This window comes from Pseudopipra pipra, chromosome 5 (assembly GCF_036250125.1).
Source record: "Pseudopipra pipra isolate bDixPip1 chromosome 5, bDixPip1.hap1, whole genome shotgun sequence".
Lineage (NCBI taxonomy): Eukaryota > Metazoa > Chordata > Aves > Passeriformes > Pipridae > Pseudopipra > Pseudopipra pipra.
This window is the reverse complement of record NC_087553.1, coordinates 61,076,735-61,101,377: the sequence shown is the minus strand read 5'-3', so window position 1 is coordinate 61,101,377 and position 24,643 is coordinate 61,076,735. Positions and strand designations below refer to the sequence as shown.

The window sequence follows — 24,643 nt, the reverse complement described above, 5'->3', positions numbered from 1 at the left end:
CACCTCGATGCCTCCACGAGGTAAAGCGGCTGCTCTCTCAACCCCTGTCTCGCCTCACCCCTCCAGGCGCTCCCGGCCGATCCCCGCTCCTTCTTCCCGGCCTTTCCCTCGCGCTTTCGCGCTAACAAAGTGCTTTTTCAGCTATCGTGAACCACCTGTGCAGGCGACAGTAGCAGTAGCAAACGATGAGGGCTTGGTTTGAGCCTCGTCGTGCTTTATCCAGGTTTTTAGTTTTGTGTGCCTTGCGTACGGTTTCCATAATTTTAACTAACACAGAAGTGTGTTGAAGTGCAGGCGGGCGGCATCTGTGCGTGTTTACTTTTGCTTCTCTTGCTGAGTCTACTACCATCCTCTTTGTTATTGTCTTTGTAGCCCAGCGTTCCTGGGAGACTTTTTTTTCTGTCCTGCTTGCTTTGTGGTTTGCTCAGGTGTACGGATTTGAGATGTGGTTTCCTCTCTTCACACACATCAAGGGACTTTATAAATCACCAGTGTTAAGAAGTACTGGGTTTTTTAGGAAGGCAGTTGTATTTTTTCATAGATGACTGCATTCAAGTCTCAGGGTGCTTTGGGATCTTATTAAATACCATACTGAAACAAAGTGCGTAAAGCCCCTGGGCTCACCTGCGTGGCTTGCTGCTGGCAGCTGGATTTCTTCCTCCTCGTCAGGCTCCTGAAGGTAATTTGGCAGATGCTTATAGGCTGCCACCACTGAAGTGTGATCAGGAGAGCAGAAAACAGGCACACAGAGGCATAAGGAAAGGAATTAGTAGTCTGGTACTTGATGGGTGAAGTACAATCACTGTTATGTCGCTTTAGTCAGTGCAGTCAAATATATACTGTTAGTGTAATGTACAGTGTTATCACTATATAAGTTTTCTCTATTTTTCTTAAATTCTGAAAACTATTTCCTGCGTTTTCCCTCATAAAATCCCATGGAGACATCTGTAGTTACAAATATGACTATAATGGTGCAAAGCTGCAAGCAGTTCTGTCCCGTGCCACTTGTCTCTAAGAGCCATCTCCATGTGGTGTTGAGCACTAGTGCCAAGCCCATGTTTGTCTGTGAGCAGACTGGATTGCTTTAGCTCATAGCCTGTGAGAACATCTGTTGAGCATCTCTGCTGCACAGCTAATAATCAGATCTATCAGCTTCTCCTTCCAGGACTCAGTGCTGAGAGCATGTCAAGGGAAAACGGGGCTTAACTAGCAAAATCCCTGGCTGCTGAATTACAGCCTGGGCCACTGGCATGTCAGTATAAGAGCTTTATGTGCTGTAGCTAAAGCTGCCTGCTTTTTCTGAGATGAGGGAACAAATGTACAGAGAAACATATTTTTAGCCTGGTTATTTATCTCTTGTAGTATCATCCTCCCACCACCTTTTTCCTTGCTGTCTGATCCAATTATTATAGATGCTAAAATGATGGAAACAGACTGATCAGAATTCAGTGAGAACATTGGCAGGTTGCTATATCTTTCCTTCCTTGAAACCCACTATCTGCCTATCCCTAAAAAGCAAAAAATACTCTTTGAATCTGTTCCTGTTGCTTTCTGATTTTCAGGTTTCTTTTATTCTCAAATGCTGTAGATATCCGAACAATTGTTTAATTCAAATTGTGTATACTTTGGCATGCTACTTGAAACTCTTTTTTTAGGGATCTACATTTTCCTCTAATCCATTAAAAAGAGAAAATCTGAATTAATGCTGTGGAATTCATCACTATCTATTTATGGGGGGTGGGTTCTATTTGCTTGCCTCATTATAAAAAATACTGGAGTTTTCAGTCTCCTTTCTGATTTGTGAATAAATATGTTTGGTATAGGTTTTTTTTCTTTTCATTAAATCTTACATGGAGCAACTTTTGTTGAATCATTTTGATGTTACCTAAAACGTTAGTACTTCCCAGAAGATATTGGAGAGCTCCCTTTTTGACTGTAAGAAGATGTCTATGATCAGCTACTTGTGGGCAGGGTGGCACTAGCATAATGGAACCCCATGATAATCGACTGTTTTGGCAGCAGCACAGTTGGAAAGACTGCAGGGGACTCTGGCATAGAGAATGAGACTGGCTGGAATTGTAAGGAAAAATCTGGAGACAGACTAATGTTGTTACTAAGGGGTAAGGCTTGTAGTGAGGCAGTGCCTTTTTATTAACTCCATCAGCGCAGAACAGGGAATTTGGGCATACGTGAGCCCTCTTACTTTTTTTCACTTCAGGTCTGAAGACTGGCTTGTGAGCTTAAAATCTTCCCTTACCCAGTATTATAGCCCACTGTCCTAAATCCTTTTCCTTTGTAGTTAACCCAAGATATCGCCTCTCTTCAAACACTGCCTGCTTCTATATCCATAGTGCTCGAAACAGTATTATCCCTGCAGGCCACGTTATCGTGCTTTTTTCAGTTAGCTTCGGAAGGCACTTGCACATCGCTTTAACGATCACTCAGTGCCTCGCAGCTTCCCAAATTCTCCGGAGCGGGGCCGTATTTCCCGCGGGATGTGATCTCTTTGCGGCTCCGGAGTGCTCCGCTCTCCGCGCGCGGGGACCCAGCGGCAGCCGCCGCTCCATGCGAAGCGCAGGGGCTGGGAACTACACCCGCCGCTTCTATAGGCGCCTCTTTCTCCGTATCCCTTCCCGCTCGCCAGGTCTCCCGTCCCACCGCGCCGGGGCGGCGCATGCCCGCGGCGCTCGGAGCATGCGCGCAGGGGCGGGCGGGGGGCCCCGGCGCTCCCGTCGGCCCGCGGCTGCCGCGGGTGTCGGCGGCGGAGCGAGCCCGCCCCGCCGGCGGTGCCATGCCCAGCGCGGCGCCCGCCGAGCAGCGCCCTGAGGCTCCTCGTCCGCCCCGTGCGGCCTCGCCCGCGGCGCTGGGCAGCGGCGGCAGAACCGAGAGGTAGGGGAGGGCAGGGGCGCGGCCTGTCCCGCCCCATCCCGCGGCTCCTGGTGCCTGGCGGCGGCTCCGAGCTCCTGTGGCCCGCACGGGCGTGTGGGCTCTGGGCTGGCGGCCGGGCCCTCCCTCGGCATGGGCAGCCGGGGCCGAGCCCCCGGGAGGGGGTTCAGGCGTGGGGCCGCTCCGCGCCCGTGGGAGCTGGTGTTCGGAGTGCCCGGTAGCGGCTTCACTGCGGAGGTGTCCGAGTAAGGGAGAACTGTCCGAACCCCTGGCGCGGGTTGGGGTTCAGGGTGCTTCGAGTGGGCGCTCTGGTCTCGAGTGGCATTTGTGCTATGCTTTGTCCTTTTTTTTTAGCTAATAATAATAATAACAACAATGTTTTTTAAACGCAGTTAGTTCTTGGGTTCATAATATCTTACTTTCACAGCATTCCAAATTTTGTACTTGGTGTTTCTGCGGTGTTTGTGTTGAGATGGGCAGAGGGAAGGGATCAGGTGTCCGTCTGGGTTTGTAACGGAAAGTGAGTCTGTATGTTGTATGGGATTAAAGAAACCGATGAACAGATTGGATATTTCTAGCTGGATTACAAAAATCCATATACTTACTGATGAAAGATGATTTAGAAAGTTTCCTAGTAAAGTACTCCCAAATTTCCTGTATTTAGCTTGTGCCTCTTTACGGTGGGCTATCACGTGTTTACACGTGTTTACACATGTGATAGCAGAGAAGATATGGGGAAAATGAAATGGTGCTAAATTGGCTTCAGTGCCTGTCTGTGTAGGATAGCAGGCAACCCTGGCCCGTGTTTCCTCTGTGCTAAGGAATGTTATGGTTCCACTTGTGTTCAAGCAGCTGCTTTGCCATGTCTGTGCTCCGAAGTTTTCCAGCTTTTCCTTAAGGTAATCTGAGTGAGTTGAGATAATTCTTTAAAACACAATTATGGGGTGTAGTAAGGACAGAACTCTGCTTGCCTGATGTTTTGGAATCTTTTTGTGCTGTATAACCAAAAGCCTGTTCCAGCACCTATCTTCTCTGCCCACTCCAGAAACTGCATTTCTTTGAATCTTCTGCAACACACACACAGTACCATTTTACTGATTTCTGTAGCCTGACCAAGTGCAGAGTCTCTGTCTGAAATCAGTTCGTATAGTGAGAAAGTTGCAGGCATAGATGATCATTCTTCATGTGTGAACTTCATTTCCAATAAAGCTTTGCATGATGGTTTTTGTAGCTTCAGAAATTCTGGGTGAAGTGCAGCAGTTTCTCAGAAGAAAAACAACACTGTCAACTTGTTAAAACATGCAGCGTATTGGCAGGGCCAGGTTGTGAGCATATTTGCATGATTTGGAAACAGTTTAGGACACTATTTCCTGGGCAGACTGCTTCTCTTGGCATCCTGCTGCTTAACATGACTCCAAAGAGAGTGGAGATCATGTCATGGACAGAAATGATTATGAAAGATGGAGTTAGGATTTGATACATAACTTGATTTGGGAGGTATTTTTATAGAGAAAAAAATTGCTCATTTTATGATAATAATAATATTCTACAGCTGTAAAAATGCCAAATACACTTCTTTTTTTTTTCCTTTAGGATATAGTTTGTGCCTGCATTGGCTGAATATAGGGGCCCAGAGTAGGCTGACATCCTCCCAAGTTTATGCAGCCTATTAGATATTTCCTGCTAAATCAGTGAGCTCCACGCATTGTCAGGTCTGTTTAGTAAGCTTACTTCAGGACTGAGTTAGTGGAGGTTTTTCTGATTTTTTTTTTTTAATCAATTTAAAATTCAGTATATTTGTTACCAATCAGCACTTCATGGAGAACGAAATTAATCATAGTAATTAAATGGTGAACATGCTGGATGTGGCTGGAATGTAAGCAGCAGTGTTCAGACCAACTTTAACAATTTTCTTGAAGCAAGAGTGACCATCCAGTTGTCTAGTATGTATTTCTTGAAAACATATTTATGAGGTTTTAATTGTCTTATTATCCCTTTATAATTATAGCCAGTCAGTTTGAGCAGTATTGCTTGTGTCTTTTAATCAAAACAATTTATTCTCAAATCAGAGGGAATATATGAAGGAGGAGGTGGAGGAGTGTGCTGAAGATGAGGCGACTGAATCGCAAGAAGACCTTGAATTTGATGAAAGAATTGGATGCCTTTCCAAAGGTTCCTGAAAGCTATGTGGAGACTTCAGCAAGTGGAGGCACAGGTAGGCCTTGTTGAGATGCTGACATTGACAGCAGCTTCAATAGGAGAAAGACAGGCATCTGTGTTCACTTGAAACTAGCCAAAATTGGGTTTTGATTTCTTTGTTGGACTGTCTGAGCTCATCCCCTTCAAGTAAATACATAATATCTTATTCAGACAGATGCATCCATCACTCATCTGAAGGGAGATTTTTGTATAAAGCTGGTGAGAGTCAATCCAATGTGAAGGTTCACTGTAAAAACTTCTACCCCATTACAGCTGGAAGTGCACTGTGCCAAGGCTGTCATAAAATGTTCTCATTTGTTGTCTCACTAAGCCCTTTTCTTGGTGTCAGGTTTCTGGGTGAGACTGAGTGTGAACTGAAATGATGGTGGGATTCAACACTGTGCTTTTGTAAAAGAGGAAAAACATTCTCCAGAGGCAGATAAGTTGAACATCAGGATGAAGAGCAGCTTTCTAGAGCTTTTTTCTTAAAGGTGTAGTTGATTTTAAGAATAAAGAAAGCCCTTTGAAGGACTAAACACTTTATTTCAGGACATGTGCTTGTACTGGCCTTATTAGTCACTCGACCTTCTCTGAAAAAGCTGTAGCTGTAAAGACTACGTTTTCTTTATATGTCTGCTCATAAAATTGTGCTTTTAAGTTAGGCTGAGTTAGAAGTAGCCTTATCTGGAAATATGGACTATTGGACTATGGGAATTATTTGCAGTTAGACAGGAAACTGCTAGCAGTTAGTCTGAAATGGAGGACACAAATCTTTCTCTTGTGTGATTATGTCTGAAACTCAGTTGAGTAAAAAGTTCAAAGCTTTTGAAGTTGTTACACCACTTGTAGTGTAGAAGTAAATATCACAAGGATCTGTATTACTTTGCTACATTTCCTGAATTGCACTGTTAATGATTAAAGGATTATTGCATATAAAATAATCCCTAAGAAGTGATTAAATAACTCTTTGTTAATGTCTCAGTTCCTGAGAAAGAAAGTTGTTTCTATGTTGTAATTTGCAGAAAAACAATAAATGCTTAAAAAAGTCCTTTTTTTGTAGTATAGCACCTTCATGAGAACTTCACTTTGGTGAATGGTGCCTTAAGGATTTCTCAACACCAGAAATTACTTTAGCATTCTTTGGTTTTATCCCAGTAACTTTATAAATGACAATATAGGATTATCTTATTCTGTGCCATTATGAAATCTGAAATAGTATTCCTGTTTCATTCAGGATTGAAATGCCAGGCTTACTTTCTGGTGTGATAGGGATCCAAAACATACCAGGACTCTTCTCAGAATTTCAGTGCCTTCAAACCCATTACAAAAGAAGTACCAGTCTCTCAGAGAGGCTGAGACTCCAGCTCTTGAGCTGGGAGACCCTTGAGACAAGAGGATCTGTCTTTGGAAATTCTACAAGACTTTATTTGCCTGTTCAGATCCACAGATACCTTCACACATAATTACCCAGAAAGCAGCAATGGCTCTAATTGTTCCTGTGTGGCTCTGAGTAGTCAGTATGGTTCCAGCTTTCCCATTGCCTGGCTGGGGTGAGTCTGTCCTACTGGGCTCCAAAAGGATATTGATAGCCAGAATAATTAAATGATTAGTTCATCTGCTTTCACAGTTCACATTGACGTGAAGGTTTTCATATATGTGATTGTTACATGTGTCAGCTGAAAGCTAAAACTGGAAATGTTGCTAATCAATGCAACAGTCAATGATTTCTTTCCTGATCCTGAAGGACAGTGCCTTTATTCCCATGCTCCCACCTCTGGCCTATGGACCAGTGTGTAGTGTGTTGAAGCCTATCAACAATGGACTTGTTTTTTCTCAAGTTGCCCTTTGCAGACTCCATAGAAATGCTCCACAGAATGCAAATGAAAAATGTAATCAGTGTCAGTAAGCTCTACAAATCACTACTATGCTCTATAACTGAAGTTTTTTCAACTTAACAAAAGCCATGATTTAATAAAAGGGGCATAGCAGGTGCTTCTGGGTATCTGTTACTGTGTTTCTGACTGTGTGCAGCAGGAAGGAAGATCTTCCCTTTGCTTTGTACAGCTTTGGAAGTGTGATGAAGAGGCTGCTTTGGAAATAAGTGAGGCACATACAGCACTAAAATAAACCAATTAGTTTTCATCCTAAAAACAATTTCAAGTCAGTTCTTCACTTATTTAGCAGTTGGTACAATTGGATAGCTACGTGTTGCTGATCACCAGAGAGAGAATAGTTCAAAATATTGGGGTGGAAATCTTGACTGTGCATCTATACATAAGTAATATAATGCATATTATTTCTCTTATCTGCTAGCTTCTTGACTCTCAAACTTGATATGAAAAAAACTATTATAAAAACTTAAGTTGTGGACAAGGGGAGACTTGAAGGAATTTCAAGGTGCTCTACCTTCTTCTTGCATGCTTGAGTTTAGGATTGAGTTTGCCTAGACCATTCCTGACAGTGATTTGTGGGCTTTTTATATGTGGAGGAGGATATAGCCATATTAGGAGTTTCACAACCTCCTCATCATTCTAGAATTTGACTGTATTTAAAAAGTACTTTCTTGATGCAAAGGTATGACTTGTTCTTTTCCACTCCTGTGTAAAAACAAATACGGTAAATATGAAAACAACCTTCTAAGAGCAGCTTGTGGATTTGTAAATCAAAGATGCCAGCATTGTACTGGTCATGCTCAATTCCTGGGATGTCAGAATTTTGTTCTGCTTGTTTCTGAATAATATTTCTCACAATCTAAAATTCTACCTTTTTTTCCCTCTGACCAGTTTCTCTGATAGCATTTACAACAATAGCTTTCCTGACTGTGATGGAATTCATGGTGTACCGGGACACATGGATGAAATATGAATATGAAGTAGACAAGGATTTTACTAGGTAACTTTATTTGTTATAATTCCTTTTAAAACTTAAGTTGTCTATGTTTCAGGGAAGAATAGATTTAAAAGTTTCATGTAACTTGCAAGAAATTTATGATTGAAATTAAAAATAAAATACTAAAGGGACTTGATTTTTCTTCTGTTGATTGATTTGGGTTTTTTCTTTTCTGAAATCTATGAGGAAGATAAATTGAGATTTCTGCAATGAGAAAATCAAAGTAGTGTAGGCTTGTTGCTGAAGGAGTTGCCTGAGGAATTATTTGCTAACAATTCAGAGAACATTGTAATACTTAACTCCACATCAGCTAGGTAAAATCACCACATTGGCATGATTCTTACTCTAGTTCATATAGTTTGTATGTTGCCATTATATTTTGTGTGCTGGAGGTGAACCTGAAGCACTCAGAACTTTGACTGTCTTATCTAGAAGTTGTTCTTGATCTTGTCTCCAGTTACAGCCCCCATGAAGATACATTTACTGATGGTTTCATGTGCTTGTCTGGGCTGTGTTTGCCTTTCTTCCAGAGGTGGTCAGGCACCCATGAGTCCCTGTGAAATAAATGCAGATTTCGTGCCCTGAGCACCTTTAAATGTCACATGTCTGAGACTGAAATAACTTTAAAAGCTGTTTTACTAGTTGCTGTGGTAACAAGCTAAAGATAGATATATTAATTGGATGTCTTGTACATCAGAAATAACGAAGGGTCCTGTAGTGAAAAAGATATGAAAAATTTAAAGGAGCTGCATCAAAAGCTCAAGTAAATCCATTCAGACAGATGGGAGTTTCAGTTAGGCCTTTGCTAAAGTAGGTTATATCCCCAGTGAAGCTATCACATGGGAAGGGTAGTCTGTCAGTTAAGAGACTATTATGGGATTTGGGAGACGGCCTACTACAGATTTCCTGGTTTGATTGTGGGCTAATCACTCAGCCTGTGGTTCTTGACAGTTAAAACCAATGGAGACTGGTATCCCTGTTACTGCTTTTCTCCTCTCTGCTGACCCTTTCTGATCCCAAGTTGAGGCAGTGTGGAATCCCTTGCTTATGTGATTTGCTTGTGGTCAGCTAAGTTCCAGAAGCAGCTCTGGAGGTAATAGAGCCATGTGACTGTAACGACAGGGTTTATTCATTATAATTTAAATTGCTTTTGTTAAACTAACATGAAAACCAATAGGAAATGCCCAGAATATATGGGAATGTCACACATCAGACTTTTGGTGAGATGGAGGTTCTCTCTTAAGTTATGAGTGGTTTAATGTGCTCCAAAAGTCCATCTAGCTTCACTTCAATGTTGAACAGATTAAATTTATATTTGTTGGTGTAAATTTTGTTATTTGACTATGTTTCTGCAAGTACTCTGATATTTTTAGCAATATGTTTCTTGATGCTTGTACTCAATGTGGCTTAATAGCTTTTTGCCTTTTTTTTTTCCAGTAAATTAAGAATCAATATTGATATTACAGTTGCCATGAGGTGTCAGTGTAAGTATTCCATCAGTAAAAGTTTTGAAACATTTTAAGGCCTCTTCAGAGTATGCATTTGCTTGCAGTATAGTTGGAGATTGTTCAAAATATTCTACCAGTGTGATTTTTTTCTGATCTTGATGGCATGTAGTGATCTTGATGGCTTATGACTCACTGAAAAAATTGGTAAGAGATGTGAAGAAAAGTATCTGTGCCATCTCATTCGCATCTCACAGAACTTTGCTTTGTCTGTCAGCAAGAAAAGGATCTGCTGTTCCACTCTCTCTTGCTGGAATATTCTAAAAGCTCATTGTGAGACACAACTCAGCAGCAGGAATTTATAACAACTTTTATTTATTTATGAACTTGGGATATATTAACCTGGTCTAGTGTTTAACAATACTGAAACCATCAAGTAATTTCATCCTCCTCATGAACATATGAGGGATGCCTTCCTATTTAAAGGCAATGGTTACTATTATTTTGACATCATTTAGCAAATAAACCATTATTTCTATGCAGTGGTCTTGCTTGTCCTGGACTGAGAAAGACAGAGAATACTACTTCTACCAGGAATGCAAGCAAATTTTCGTGACTCACATATTTTGGCTAGCTTAAACCTTGCAGTAATTGTATGGTACATCGGTTTATTTTTATTTTTTTTTAGAAATAAACAGAAATTTTTCCTCTTTTTTGACTAGTCTTGCTTTCTATTCACTACTTGTAAAACAGGAGAAAATATTTATGCATAGCAGATCCTAGAAAGCTTGTATGTGTGGTTTGTACAACATCACTGTAGGTGTTACTTCAGTGAGAAAATACTGCAAATCTGCAGAGTTTTTGGTCACTGTGCATCAGTTCAAATTGAAGGTTAGATAGGCTGAAGAAACAATGACATACTGAAGTTTACTGCTGTACTGTGAAGCTTTCTTTTGACTTGGAAGGGGGTTTTTTTGTTGGTCTCTGATCATCTGTGTGACTTAATATTTCTCTCTGTTTCAAATAGATGTGGGGGCTGATGTTCTGGATTTAGCAGAAACAATGGTTGCCTCTGCAGATGGGCTAATCTATGAGCCAGTAAGTTGATTCTTACCTTTTTTTGTTTGAAAATTAAATTGCTCCTGGTGTGAAGCACTACTGGGCTGGTTTGCTTGCGTGTGGTGTTTTTCTCCGACCTCTTAGAAAGAGGTTGCAGTTGATCTCTTGGCCATAGCTTCTGGGTATGTTTTAGCATTAATTGCAATTGAATTTGCTGCCTGGAGTACATTAGTGTTAACCAATACTTAGATTTGAAGTCTGTGAACAGAGGTTACTGTTGATACTCCTGTGCTGATGAAGTATAGCAGGTCTGGTAGCTTGTCTTTAGTGCTTTATGTGGGATGACCCTAGAAATAAACAATCTGCACCTGGACCCTTGTCTTTCAAGGATTGCTCTTCTACTTGTTTTACTGCTGTTAGCATCAAAGCCATGCAAATCAGTTATATCACTTAGAATTAAATTGCTGCTCACTGCTTCTAGTCCCTGTTAGTCAAAGGTGAGAAGGTGACTGCTGACTCAAGTTAGGAAAGCTTTAGGAAAAGATGCTGTAGTCATAAATGCAAGCAACTCTTGCATAAATGAATAACTCTTGAAAGGGACAGAATTTTTTATATTTAAACACTAAACGTATTACTTAAAGTGCAAAGTCCTTTCATAAACTTCCCTTAGAAGTAGTAAGTGTGAAGTTGATTATAACTCCCCACCCCTTCCCACATCCCAGTTTTCTTCTGGGTTTCCTGGAAGGAAGTTTTCTCTGTGTTTTATTAGAGGTGTTATTTTTGTTTCAGGTAGTATTTGATCTCACCCCACAACAAAAAGAATTGCAAAGGTAAACCACTGAGATGCATGCTTATGGCTTGTATTATTTGTACTGGAAGTGATCCTGAGGTACACCAGAGTCACATGACACAACTATGTCTTGGGTCTAACCACTCTTGTTTGTAATTTAAGAGTGTAAACCTGTGAAAAGATACTACTTACTTTGCTTTTCTCATTATTTGATACCTCTGTATGGAAAAAAATTGGCTTTGTACTCATCTGTGGAATTGGGTCATGCATTTGCAAGCCAAGATGTATGGACTAACTCAGCTTATATTTCCAAATGAGTGTTTGTTAGCACAAGTTATAATTATGGTATCAAATGTATAAAACAGATATCTAAATGTCCAAGCTGAGCTGTAGTAACGAATTGGCATGTTCTTGCAAAAACAAAATATTTGACTCATTCATATAACTGAATTGACTTACTGTTCATCATTTAAACTGTGATAGCTTGGTGTTGTGTATGCCCTATACACTGATAGTTTTGTAATAGAACTGAAACTTATTTGGGAGTCTGGCTAGTTTTGGTATTTTGGTAACACACTGCTTTAAGTTCTGTATAAAACATCATTCTGAAAGTTATGCTTCAATACTTCTAATAAAGTAATGCAAAAGTTATGCATTAGTACTTCTAATAAAGTAATGCTTTAATACTTACATCAACTTTGCTAACTTCTTGATTTGCAACCTGCAGCTGAAGCTAATAATTGATTGTGAAGCCAGATTAGATTTTGTTTTATTGTTGCATGCTTTCACTCTTGTCTCTGATCTTTAGGATGCTGCAATTAATTCAGAGTAGACTGCAGGAAGAACATTCTCTTCAAGATGTGATATTCAAAAGTGCATTTAAAAGTGCTTCTACAGCACTGCCACCACGGTAAGAAAAACTGGGATTTTGGGTCATTATTGCACCTTCCCCCCCCCATTAATTAGACTTCACATTTTATTGTGGTTATGATCCCCCCTTGCCCCCAGAAGACAAGGTTGTAGGAAAAGAAGATGTCACTGCTTTTGGATGCATTTTAAAATAGTATGCTTGATACTTGCTCGATACAGCTTGAGAGCTGTTGTTTCCAGTCTGGGGTTTCCAGTTTGGAGAAAGTTTCCAGGTTTTGTGTGTATACTTATGCATACATCTGTATGCCTGATACAGACACACAAAGAAATATATGCACACACTTCTTTTATTCCATTTTGTCTGATGCTTCCTTCTTAATGGGAACTAGTAATGCCAGAGCAATGCTAAATGAGAGTCTTTTTTTTAAAGTGTCTTTCTGTTCAGCAACTTTTAAAAACATTGCTGTGACTTAAAGCTTCATAGTTTTAAAAGAATCAACCTTTGAGTCCAAATGTGTTTTGTTAGTAAATTCTGTGTCTAAGGTAGCACAGTTGAGGTTGTGTAGAGAAGCCTTACTATTTTCACTTTATTCCAGCTATCCACAAATTCTGAGAGACTAATGCATAGAATGCTTGGTCTGCCTGAATCTAAATGCTATATGATTTTTTAAATTATTTTTTCCCCAAGGGAAAATGCTTTCCAAATGAAAACTGAAATTCTCTCCCCTTAAAAACAAACAAGCAAACAATCAGCACAAAAAAAACCCCAAGCCCCACTAAAAAAACTGAGTAAGACAAAACAAACACCAAAACTGCCTTACACACTTCTCATGTTGTAATCTGCCTGTATGAGAACCAAATACATTCTTTCTTCCGAAGGTGAGCCTAAAGAGAGCTCAAAAAATCTTTTTTTTCCCATTTGCTTGATGTCTTCAGATTAATTAAATCCTTCTTTGCTTCTATGTTACTTGTTAGTGCAGTATTTGAAGTGGTACTTATGCTGGAGATGTATTAAAAAAAACCCTTCTTTTTTCATCTCCCTCTAAGGAGCAGATTTGTAAATATGTTCTGAGTTGTGGACTCCCTAACAAGAGTGGGGAGTATTTGGTTCTGTTCATTGTAGCATTAAAACTTTCCCAATGAGCCATTTTTGGTCGAAGTGGGAAAATAAAAAGCCCCAGGCCAACAAGATATACTTATGGTCTTATGTTTTCTGCTCACTTGTTCAGGTATTGTAAGCCAGCATTGTAGGCCAGATCTGTGAATACAAGTAGGGATGAAAGCTTATTGGTTTCGTCAAACTGACCTTTACTAGTTTTCCTCCCTTCCACATCTCTCCTGTAATTCCAGAAGAATACAGTAAGGAGAGGTAGATGATAATGCTGTATCTTTTGCTAGGAAAAGGAAATCTAACTGTACTGCTGTTATTTCTGCTAGACAGTGAATATTCTCAAGTACTCTCAATGTTGTTTTTACTTAAACAGGGAAGATAATTCATTGCAGTCTCCAGATGCATGCAGAATTCATGGTCATCTCTATGTCAATAAAGTGGCAGGGAACTTTCACATAACTGTGGGCAAGTATGTTCTGTTCAATTCCTGAAAATAAAAACCCCTTTGACTTCTACATTCTGTATAGTGCATGTATGTATTTATTTGTTTGTGCTTTTATATTTCAGAATTAGTGACTGGTTTTTATTAGCCTTTCTGTACTCATGCTTGATATTTTTTTCCATGTAATACCTTTTCTTGCACAATTAAATTTCTTCATAATTTCCTGAAACAACGCAGTGCGGTGCATTGTTGCATGTAATGTAGTTTTTATGAATTCCATGTCTTACAGGATGGAAACTCTCGAAACTTGCTTTGTCAGAGAGCAAATGCAGAGTGCAGTTAACTTGCTTAGTCATGGAACAAATATGGTCAAATTTTTGTTAGTCACTTGAACAGTTCTGCATTTTTTTGTGGAGTAGAACTTGGTGATTCTTCTAATAGCACAATTGATGTGGTTTTGATATTTCTAAAAATCAAAGACAGTAATTTTTTGTAAGAGGGTTTTTGTAAGTCCAGGGTTTCTGTAACTTACTGTTCAGGCTGTCTGTAGTTGGCAGTAATAAAACTGTCGCATTTGGTTTTTATATAGATATACTCAATTTTTATCGATATCAATTTCTAAAACACATAGATATGCTTAAATATATGTAATATATATATGTTATGTTATACATATGTGCATAAATACGTATTTTATCTAGAGATGTATTTTAATAAAATATTTATTGAAATTGAGGAGGAAAGGTAATTTTTCTACATAGTCCTGTGTGGATTCGTAAAACGTTTCTTGCTTTCTTTAGGGCAATACCACACCCTCGAGGCCATGCACACTTGGCAGCCCTTGTAAGCCATGAGTGTAAGTTCCTTCTGTCATCTCCATACAAACATGTATCATTTCAGTCAGACTGCTGTCTCCTAATTCATGTGAGGTTGCTGTTGTAAAGATGTTCTAGCTGTGCAATTGCGTTGTAAAAAACAGTGAAGAATATTCTCTTCAATGATCTGACTCAGCAGCGACTTTCTTTTATACATGTAACACTATTAGGACTATCTTTAGATTGCTTCTACAGTAATGATAACACAGGAATCTCAGATATACTCTGTTGTAACACAAATGCCATGTAAAATTCCTGTATTTCAGTCCAAAGTACCTATTTCCTGGAAAATCTTTTTATAAGGTTAAAAATTTCTGAGCTTTGTCCCTAGAAACCTAATTTTTGGATTATGAGTCTAGATGCTCAAGGTGTGTTGCTGCCTTACTTAATGTGAGACAAAGGTGACTCACTGTGAAAAATTAACTTGGTTAAACCAGTAAAGGTTGCTTAAACCTCTAAATGTCTGCCCATGGATTTATGTTAACACAACTGTATTATAGATCTTAAATACCTTTGTAAAATCAGGCAGTGTAGTATCTTGGAAACTGCCTTATACTTCTCTGTAAATTTGATTTATGAAATTTTAGTCTTTTTATATGCCATTGCATACAAGAACCTGAATTATAGAATAATTTAAGTATTTGGCCAACTAGAAATTCTCTGTCATCAAATTATAACTGTTCAACTCTGGCATTGTTTAAAATAGAGTAGTAATTTAGTTTAGAGCTCTTTTCTAGAGAAATTTATCTTTTTTGTTAAATATTTTGGATTTGAGTTTTCTTTGAAGCATGTGTAGATATATTGGTGTAGTCACAGGCACAAATCCAGTAACATGTTTGGTAAATGCATTAGCTAGAATATGTCAGTATGAGAAATGGGTGAATATTTTTCTCTAAGTACAGAATCTCATAGTTTAAAAATGTTTCATTCCTCTGTATTATCTTTCAGCTTATAACTTCTCCCATAGAATAGATCATTTGTCATTTGGAGAGCTTATTCCAGGAATTATTAATCCTTTGGATGGAACAGAAAAAATTGCATCCGATCGTAAGTGTTGTGTGTTTAAAAAAGCATATTGTTTTCTATAGTTTCCCAATAGTTACATTTAAAATATTATAATTTTTTCATGAATGTTGTGATTTATAAGCAGCATGTCAGGCTAAATTTGGTAGTGAGCAATGCCCTGTTAATTTATCTACATGGCATTTAAATGGACATTTCTTTTCAATATCTGCATCACTGTACTCTGCTGTTTCCCTGGAGCTGATTTGCAGTTTTTTCCAGGTTTGTGCTATGTTGAAGTTACAGTATGTCTGAACACACTGCAAAGTGTTTTGCAGGGGTATGTTACAGTGGAGAATCATAGATCTGATTGTTGTCATAATGGGGAAAAATAAGTCTGATTTGATTTAAAAAAATAGCACCAGAAGTCTTGGATTCTATTCCTGTATTTGGGTTGTGTCTCCCACAGTGTGTTTTGTGAGGCTACTACAGGATGGATTTGTGTATCACTTTGTTTCCTCCTGTATGAATAAAGGAGAGTAATAACCTGCCTCATCCTGTCGCTGATGTTACCTGTGAGAGTGATCCCCAGAACCTTCTACAGCTGCTGTTGTCTCAGAGCCAGTCCCTTGGCTGGTACAACCAGAATGGTTTAGTGTAATTAAAGCAAGTTGCTGCAGTCTGTTGGTGTTTGTTCTCTAGGGAATTGCAGAGGGCAATCATAAATGCACGATAATGCTGATTGCACAAGAAGAATTCTCCAAAAGTCTAACCAAGAGAAAAACCATAACCAGTTTAGAAGGGCTTCCAGCATTTTATATACAATTCAATCTATTGAGACCACTGTGAGATGTGTATATATCATGAAAAATATGACAGTGTGCAACTTGCTTTAGTGCCCTAGAAAACACTACCTGTGTGTTTCATTTGAAGCTTTGAGTGGCCTGACCTTAATGAGTCTTTTCATTACATGGGTAAAATCTAAATTTCTCTGAGTACAAGTGAGACATATGCTTTTCCATGGAAACTAACTTTGTTCGTGCAGATGGTGCTGAAGTAGTCTTGGCAGTGCTGGGACTCATGGAAGAATGTCCCTAGTGTAAATGGCTTAGCTGATTAACTGTTTTAATATTATTTCTTTGATTTATTTGTGAATGTCTCAGATGGTCTTTGACTCTGTATTTGATTCAACAGTGAGATGTTTTTTCTTCTAGACAACCAGATGTTCCAGTATTTTATCACAGTTGTGCCAACCAAACTCCATACGTATAAGATTTCAGCAGAAACTCATCAATTCTCAGTGACAGAAAGGGTAAGTAGAAGTAATAAAAAAAATGGAGAGAAAAATCTAGAAGTGGTTGTTCATAACAGAAGTTCAAATGTGAAAACAGAGACTTGGTTGTACCATGGTTGTGAAAATTCCTCTAGAGTGAAGAGACTCTTTCTAGAACATTCTAGTACACTGGATTTATCTGTAAGTCATACAGTACTGATGGTGAAATATATATGTGCTTGGTGACATGTGCAAACTTCTTGCCTTAGCGTTTTGCATCTGTAGATCTGGAGTCTGATATTAAAATTAATGATAATCCGGTAATTTCCACTTCACTGGATGCTAATAGTGGTGGTGGTGAAACCCTCCAAGTGTTAGGTCTGTAACCTAGTGTGTAGCCTTGCAAATATTTAATCTACCATTAGCTTTTTATCCATGTGGGAGGCAAACAAAAAATGCAGCTCACGTGAATATCATGGATTTGGTTGTGGAGTGTAAGAAATGGAAACAAAGGTAGTTTGTATGAAAAACTAATCTAACAGTATATGTCTCAGCTGTCTTGTTTACCCTTTGTTGAACCATCAATTTTAATTACTCTCAAGACTAGAGAGCTTCCACTTCATTTAATTCTGAATCCATACTGAAAATAGTTAATGCAGCATAGTACTAATTTTAAAGATTGCTGTAAATAGGAAAAAAGCCTTGGGTGTGCTGCTTACATGTCTTATTTTCAGAGACTGAACTTGATTTTGATCTTCTATTCAAAAGCCAAAGAAAAAAATCTCTGTAAAAAATTTAATTAAAAATGACAGATAAACCAAGAGGTGAGAAAGAAGCCTTGGGTTGAAAGGAAATTCAGGGGTTGGAGTGGCAGTTCACTGAATTACAGCTTGTGGTGTTCCCCAAGGGAGAAAAAGTTTTTATTTTCTCACAATTCCATGTTATGCTTCTGAAAAATACATGGGTAGGGGAAGTAGGATAGAGGTGATGTCTTGGTGTTCAACTCGGGACGTGCAGATCACTGAAGGGAAAGGTTCACTCTGAAACTCATGAAAGCTGGACTACAGAGAGGAATGAAGAGGAATTTCATAGTGCAGTGTACCCCACCTCCTGCTGGTCTAGCAATCTGCTTTGTGTTTTCTCTGCACAATCTCTGCAACAACCAAGGCATTCCTTAAGCTGTTGACTGACATCTGTAAGTTTGTCTTAGACACTTTTCCTTTTTTTATCTTGTATTCAGTTTTTCTCTCCTGCTGTAAAGATGGTACTATCAATTACCTCTCCATCTAAGTTAGCTGTTTATTTTTTTGTGGGGATTTTTTTATGAAAGTTGCAACAGCCAGAGGTTGCTTAATGGAAAAGCTTGGAATAGCAGAGGTAAAGTGGCATTATGTACTTCTTTGCTCTTGCTCAGTAGGTAGCCCTGTAAAGCTTATTTGTGTTAATCTTAGGACACCAAATATTCCTAGCAGATAAGCTGGAGAAGGCTTTTAAGAACAGCTATTGACTGAACAACTTAGTGCACTTATCTTATGAGAGTAGAGACACATGCCGATGTGGGAAAAGGTGGTCAGGCAGGCATGGCTAGAAGTTGAATGCAGTGAAGCTTAATTACCAGTGGTGAGCAGATGGGGAAACAGAGTTTGAAAGGTGTGGGCAGAATCATTTCCACTGTTGTTGGTGTTTGAGATACTGTGTTTATCTATATCGAAAAGATTTAATTCTAGCAAGGCTTCACTAAGCTATCTGATGCAGGGTTAGTTATTTTCAGCAGGTTTTAGCAATCAGAAGTTGAATCTGCAGCAGTAGAAGCTGGAAGCAGACCAAAATGGTTTGCAGAAAAAGAATTCTGTATCTTTTGAGGATGGAATTCTGTGTGTTCTATTTAACTTCATATTCTTTTTTTACCATTTGACCTCAAAAGACCAGTAACGCTTAGGGAAACAACAGAGGAAAACAAACAGTACAAAGGCTTTTGTGTCACTTGCCAATGGCAAGGATCTGTTTAACTACCTTCAGTCTTCCTTCTTAGTGTGCCTCATCATCTGTCTTTGAATGCTGACTGTTGTCATGCTTTTGAAATATGGAAAGCATTCTACATTTTGTTATTTAACCATTGTGAAGTTTTTGTGGCCTGGTATCATTACTGATACATTATTTTGATTCCTTTTTACTTTGAAAAGTACAGATCAGGCAACTTCTTCAGTCAACTAACACTGACACAAACCAGCTTTTTCTGCTATCTCAACAAAGTGGTGTTCTGCTTTTTATTTTGTACTGTATTCTGCACAGTTTCTGAGCACAGTGTTAAACCTACAAATGAAATGGAGCTGTGATATATTGCTTTTCTGTTCAGTCCTACTTGTCTTGTCTTCTCTGTTCTTATTAACTTGGACATGGCTGAGTTTGTTTGTCTTCAGTCAGTTATGTTCTTTTCTGCTCCCCTGATATATTTTCAGTCTGACATACTTGGCAGTGTATTTTTCAACACCTTTCCCTAACAACAAAAGGACAGCAAACTTTTGAAAGAAGCTTAATGCTGTGTTGAGATGTTTTCTCCTTTAAAAAGTAGGTATTTATAGCAGTCACACTGTCATGTTTGGGGTCTTTTGGTATAAGAATTTGACCAAATGAGAAGAAACTGTAGAAGTTCTTGGATTAGGACTGAGATGCTCGGTAGTCCTAGTGAGTTTGGGGTTTCTATTTATTGAGATGCATTTTTTTGCTGTGTGACTTGTCTGAAATGACATAACAGACAAAAATTTTGAAAAGAGGCTTTTGCCAAGGAAGATCCTCAGGGTCCCTTCCAACCTGGTATTCTATGATTTATATACACCCTCCGGGGAAACTGCCGTAGTCAAGGCTGTACAACAACTGAAATGTCTCCTGAAGGTCTCACCCTGATGTCATTCATAGCAGTGGATAAAGGAAGAGTTGCAGCACCTTGTTATACCAGTGCAGTCCCCTGAGTTCACAGGCCAGACCAAAACTGTGGCACTTACTATCACAGGTACTGAAAACAATCCAGTTATAAACATCCTTGTTTAAAGGACCATGTGAGCAAGTCTTGGGAGAAAGTACCAGAGTATGATAGTGAACACTGATATGCAGCACAGAAGACCAGTGACCTGGAAAGTAAACTTTTACTTAATGATGTTTGACATTTAGAAGGTACTGGTCAAAGTTACCTTGATGTTCCCTGGTCTTCTGTTGATTGCTAACTGTGATTAAACAGCTCTTTGTTACCACATCTAGTAAGACGGGTTTTCTTGTGACTAATAACAAGTGACTAATTTGTGTTTCTCTCTTTTCTTTCAGGAAAGAGTAATTAACCATGCAGCTGGCAGCCATGGGGTGTCAGGAATATTCATGAAATATGATATCAGTTCACTCATGGTGACAGTGACAGAAGAACATATGCCTTTTTGGCAGTTCTTAGTGAGGCTCTGTGGCATTATTGGGGGAATTTTTTCAACTACAGGTGATTATCAGAGCCTTCCCTCTTAAGTTCTATCAGAATTGGGGTTTTTTTCATGGTAATTGTTATGGATAAATTACAGGGGAGTCCTGAACCTCTAATAGGTTTAAGATGAAGTGCTTATTTTGTGTGCACCGAAATGTACCATGGAAGCTACTCAGTTTCAGTGTCCCAGTATGGCATTTCTGCTGTTCTGAGAGCCTGTTGTTTCCTTTCTGATAACTATAGCATAGTTTATTTTCTTCTGGAAGAGCAAGGATATATCTGTGTTTGTGTATATATATATACACATACATACAGATACATCCTGACTTCTGATATTCTGTGTAGTTCCTTTAGCTGGGATCCACTGTTAAATCAGTGACAAAAGTTGAGATAAAATTTCCATCTGAAGTAATTGGGAGGATTTTTGTTGTCAATGTACTGCAGGATTTTCTCCTTCAAAGAAAATAAGTTGAAAAAGCACAATTCACTTACTAGTCAAGACATAATAGGGTATCTTGATCTCAAGTCATTTCTTTTCTTGTCTCTCATTTGAAGAGAGCTTTAGTAAAGAAACCTTGAACTAAGAGCTGCCTTTCAAAGTAGATATTTCTGTCCCACAGAATGTATTTTCACCCATGAAAGCTGGCAGAGGGTGACATTTACTTGGATAGCTTTACTTTTCTCAATGCATTTCAGAATGTTAGAGTTCTCCCCTGCCCTTGATGTTTCCTTTTTGTATGTTAATTTCTCAGTGCCTTATGTACAGGTTTACTGCACTCTATTCTGTGTAGAGTTTTGTTGTAATGCTTCCATAGATAATACATTTTTACTACTGATGACAATTTAAATCTTGTTTGACATTGCAGGAATTTTACATGGCTTTGGAAGATTTGTAGCAGAAATTATTTTTTGCCGTTTCAGGCTGGGCTCTTACAAATCCACATCGGTAAGGAAAACTTCCTCTAAGTATTAGGTGGTACAGCTGAGGATGGATGATGAGGTCAGCTTTGGACTTGGTCTCAGGAAGTTTTAAGATGTTGGCAATAAACTCTCCCTTGACATGCATATGAGCACAGATTCAACAGCTTTTAAAAACAGTCAGAAAACCTAAAACATAAGGAAGCAAGGAAACAAGCTGAATCAATGCAGCTGAGTGTTGTGGAGGTTTTTCTCCTACATTCCCTCCATTTTCCTTAGTATTATATTTTTATTTTTATTCTTTTTATTCATATTGCTCCAAAAATTACATGTTTTCCCAGGCCTAGTCAGTCTCACTGTCCTGGTTTTGGTTTCACATTTTCTTCTGCTTGGCCTGCAGACTGAAGAAGGCACACTGTGTGCTGCAGGTGTTCAGTGGTGCTCCTTATTAGTCTGCAGGCTACTGCCAAGCACTGTGAAAAAGCTGAGCTATCTTCACCTTTCCCTTCATTGGTCATTAATAGGATTGCTCCTCTAGCAACTACTTGATGTCAATTTACTTTTATTTTTCCTATTTAAGCCTGTAGATAGCCTTTGAGATCTCTGCATTTCTCTCATATTTAGTTGATGTTTGCCAGCTGGCAGGGTTATGTGAGTGGAGAGAGAGGAGGGAAGGTAAGCAGATTTGTATAATTGTTGTATGAGAGACCAGGTAAAAGACATCCAAGAAATGACCAAGTATGTGTTTTTGGGGGAGGGAGTGGAGATTCTGTTTGTGGACAAGCCATTAATAACACCTCGTTTTTGTTTCACTAGGTCCCACTTTCTGATGGCCACACAAGCAACCACTTACCTCTAATTACAGACAATAGTACACATTAGCCTCCTGAGAAAATTTTCTTTCTTCCTGCCTGATACAGAAGACTCTTTTTTATAATGAACATTGTGCAATATGCTGAGACAGCGCTGATGGGCAGCAAAAAAACAAAGCCTTTACAAAAAAAACAACAGCAAAACAATTTGTGTAATTTTTTTGTCTTTCTGAGTGCACATGGAGTCATAGAAAGTTGTGAGACCAGTGAGGTGGAGCATCTGGAGAGTCAAGGAGTGTTACTGCCAACACAATATTCATGGTCGAGCTGAACGTCTTCGTGGTGGCTGCCGTTGACCACTGAAGCATCTTAGTGATGCCTGGGAAGGCTGCAGGCCTCAAGGAGAGAAGAGAACAAGTGGGATGTGTGGAAGGCACAGAGGGACAGCAGTAGAGCTGGGGTTTCTCTTAGGTATGCAAACGGGGGATTGGGTTTTCTTGTTCTTCTGTAATGCTGAGGCTGAGGGCTAAGATGCCTCATACAGGTGGGGAGCAATCCTAGAAAATCCTGAAGAAGAGGGGGATGAGAGAGAACTTGGAGTAAGGTGGACCCCAAGCCATGATGTTGGTCATAGCTGCTTCCTTTCTGCAGTCCCACCATTCCTTAGTGGAAGAAACACACTGCAGAGCAGAGGAGTCCCTCTGTTTCCACACATCCACTGTGCCAGCAGTGAGTGTGTCACTTCTGGCATCAGTGTGGAAGTGCTTAAAGACTCTTAGAATGCCCTCCAGTGTGCACAGTTTTTATAACTTGGAATAAGGCATTTAAATAAGGCTTTTAAATAAGGCATTTGACTGTAGTTTTGTTAAAAGGCAAGACTCCCTAGTAAAAGATCAGGAAATCTTTGTACACCTCTTTCTGGGTAAAGAAATTGCTTGGATGGAACCTTTGTTGTACCCCTGCTGTTGGTATGTGAGCCATGGGAGCATCTACATCCTGGAAATGGAGTGGGGGAAGAGGGGAAGAGCAAGAAGCTGCCAGTTCAGGGCAGTTGGGAGGTCTGCTAGGCCAGGGAGTATGGAATTGAAATAGGTGACTTCAGGGAATCTGAATCCTATTGCTGCAGACAAGTGATGAGAAGGGATCTGCAAAATTAATCCGTATTGTTCATGAAGGTTTTTGTAAATTAAGAGAGCAATATCATATTGTAAATATGCTACTGAGAATGAATGTTATTAATGCAGATGGTGCTTTGAGAAGTGGAACATCGTGTTACTGCTGAACTGCTGGTACACAACTGTGGTTGAACAGTTACTCCACCAGTGTAAAAACTCAATAATATGATTCCTTCTCGGCAAAACTGATTTAATAATATATTAGGAGATGATGCTGGTCCTGGCCTTACTCACCATGGAATGAATATTATAATTGAGAGGACTAATTACAGAAAAATAAAAATCTCTGTGGTGTCAGATTTTGCTGACTTCTGTTAATGTACTTTACAGGACACTTGGATCTTGGTGATGAGCATAGTGTAAATAACACAGTTCATTTGCTATGCAAAGCAAAGGGCTTCCTAAACAGAAATAATATAGTAAATAAGATGTGGGAAGTAAGGAAAGACCTTTGTTGAATTTGACTGTTGAGAAAGAAGTTTCAGGAAGCTGGGTCCTTGGGGCTGACAGCCAGGTTTGGGGGTTTCTCTTTTATGCTTTTTTTTAACACTGATTAAAACTCCAGCAACTTGAGAAACTCTTTGTTTCCCATTTCTCCTTAGCATTTCCTTCTGAGGTTTCTTCCCTACTTCTACTCAGACTGGTTCTACTTTGGCTTTGTCCTAACACTTGTTTCTTACCTGCCTGGAACAGACTGTACAGGTGGGAGAGGCTGATCTCAGTTAACTTTTTGTACCAGAACTTTAAATGTTATTTTCTATTCTCACATAAAAGAGCCAAGCAGCTTGGTGTGTCATAAATCCTTGTGTGGTGTATTTGTGTTACCTAGAACAAAGCTTGTGTGATGGCTGGTTGGTAATGGAAGAAAATTTGGGATCCACTTCCAGATGTGAAGTGCTGCATTGGAGTGTTGCTGTGCTGTTTGCTTGCTTTCCACAGCAGGTTTGGTTGTTGGAGCAGTGCTGCTCACCCTTGTAGCACGTCATTGGCTTAACTAGCATGTGCAGGGGTGTCCCAGAGAAAATAGTAGTTTATTGCAGGGACTTTTTTGGTTACATTTCGTTACGTTGTGTAAACGTGAGAATAGTATGGAAAAATGAAAGGAATGGGTGTCCCAAGGGAAACAGAAACCCAGATGTTGATGTGATGTATATTTTCTGAAAGGGGGATAGCAGATGAAAAATACCATTTTCTGGGTCAGAAAAGATGGTCAAAATTATATATTTTTTATCCTTTGCTCTTTGTTGTTGTTGGCAGCAGCACAGGGGAAGAAAGTTTCAACCTGCATCAGGTGTGTTCATAGCATGCCGTTTGTGACTGCTGTCTTTCTGGCCAAAAAGTCTTCTCCACTCCCAGTTGGATGGTTTGGGTTGTGCTCTGCTCCTGCCCTGCTCTCCCGTGAGAGGTGGTGTTTTTTAACAGACCAGACCATCC

The 24,643-nt window shown here is 39.4% G+C and overlaps 1 protein-coding gene across 3 annotated transcripts; it reads left to right on the top strand.

Annotated features, from left to right (window-relative positions):
* On the top strand, positions 1-24,009 carry ERGIC2 (ERGIC and golgi 2). 3 transcript variants are annotated; one of them, XM_064656303.1, is made up of 14 exons: positions 1-20; positions 4,956-5,101; positions 7,869-7,977; positions 9,412-9,458; positions 10,447-10,517; positions 11,268-11,308; positions 12,077-12,178; positions 13,623-13,718; positions 14,492-14,547; positions 15,515-15,613; positions 16,783-16,880; positions 20,160-20,322; positions 21,171-21,250; positions 22,039-24,009. In XM_064656303.1, the coding sequence occupies exons 2-14, from the start codon at positions 4,996-4,998 to the stop codon at positions 22,102-22,104; spliced, it is 1,134 nt and encodes a 377-aa protein (XP_064512373.1). In that variant the 5' UTR covers positions 1-20; positions 4,956-4,995; the 3' UTR covers positions 22,105-24,009. The 3 variants fall into 3 exon arrangements, with proteins under 3 accessions (XP_064512373.1, XP_064512374.1, XP_064512372.1); XM_064656302.1 differs by lacking the exon at positions 1-20 and adding an exon at positions 2,728-2,889; XM_064656304.1 differs by lacking the exons at positions 1-20; positions 21,171-21,250 and adding an exon at positions 2,727-2,889.
* The last annotated feature ends 634 nt before the right edge of the window (positions 24,010-24,643 follow it).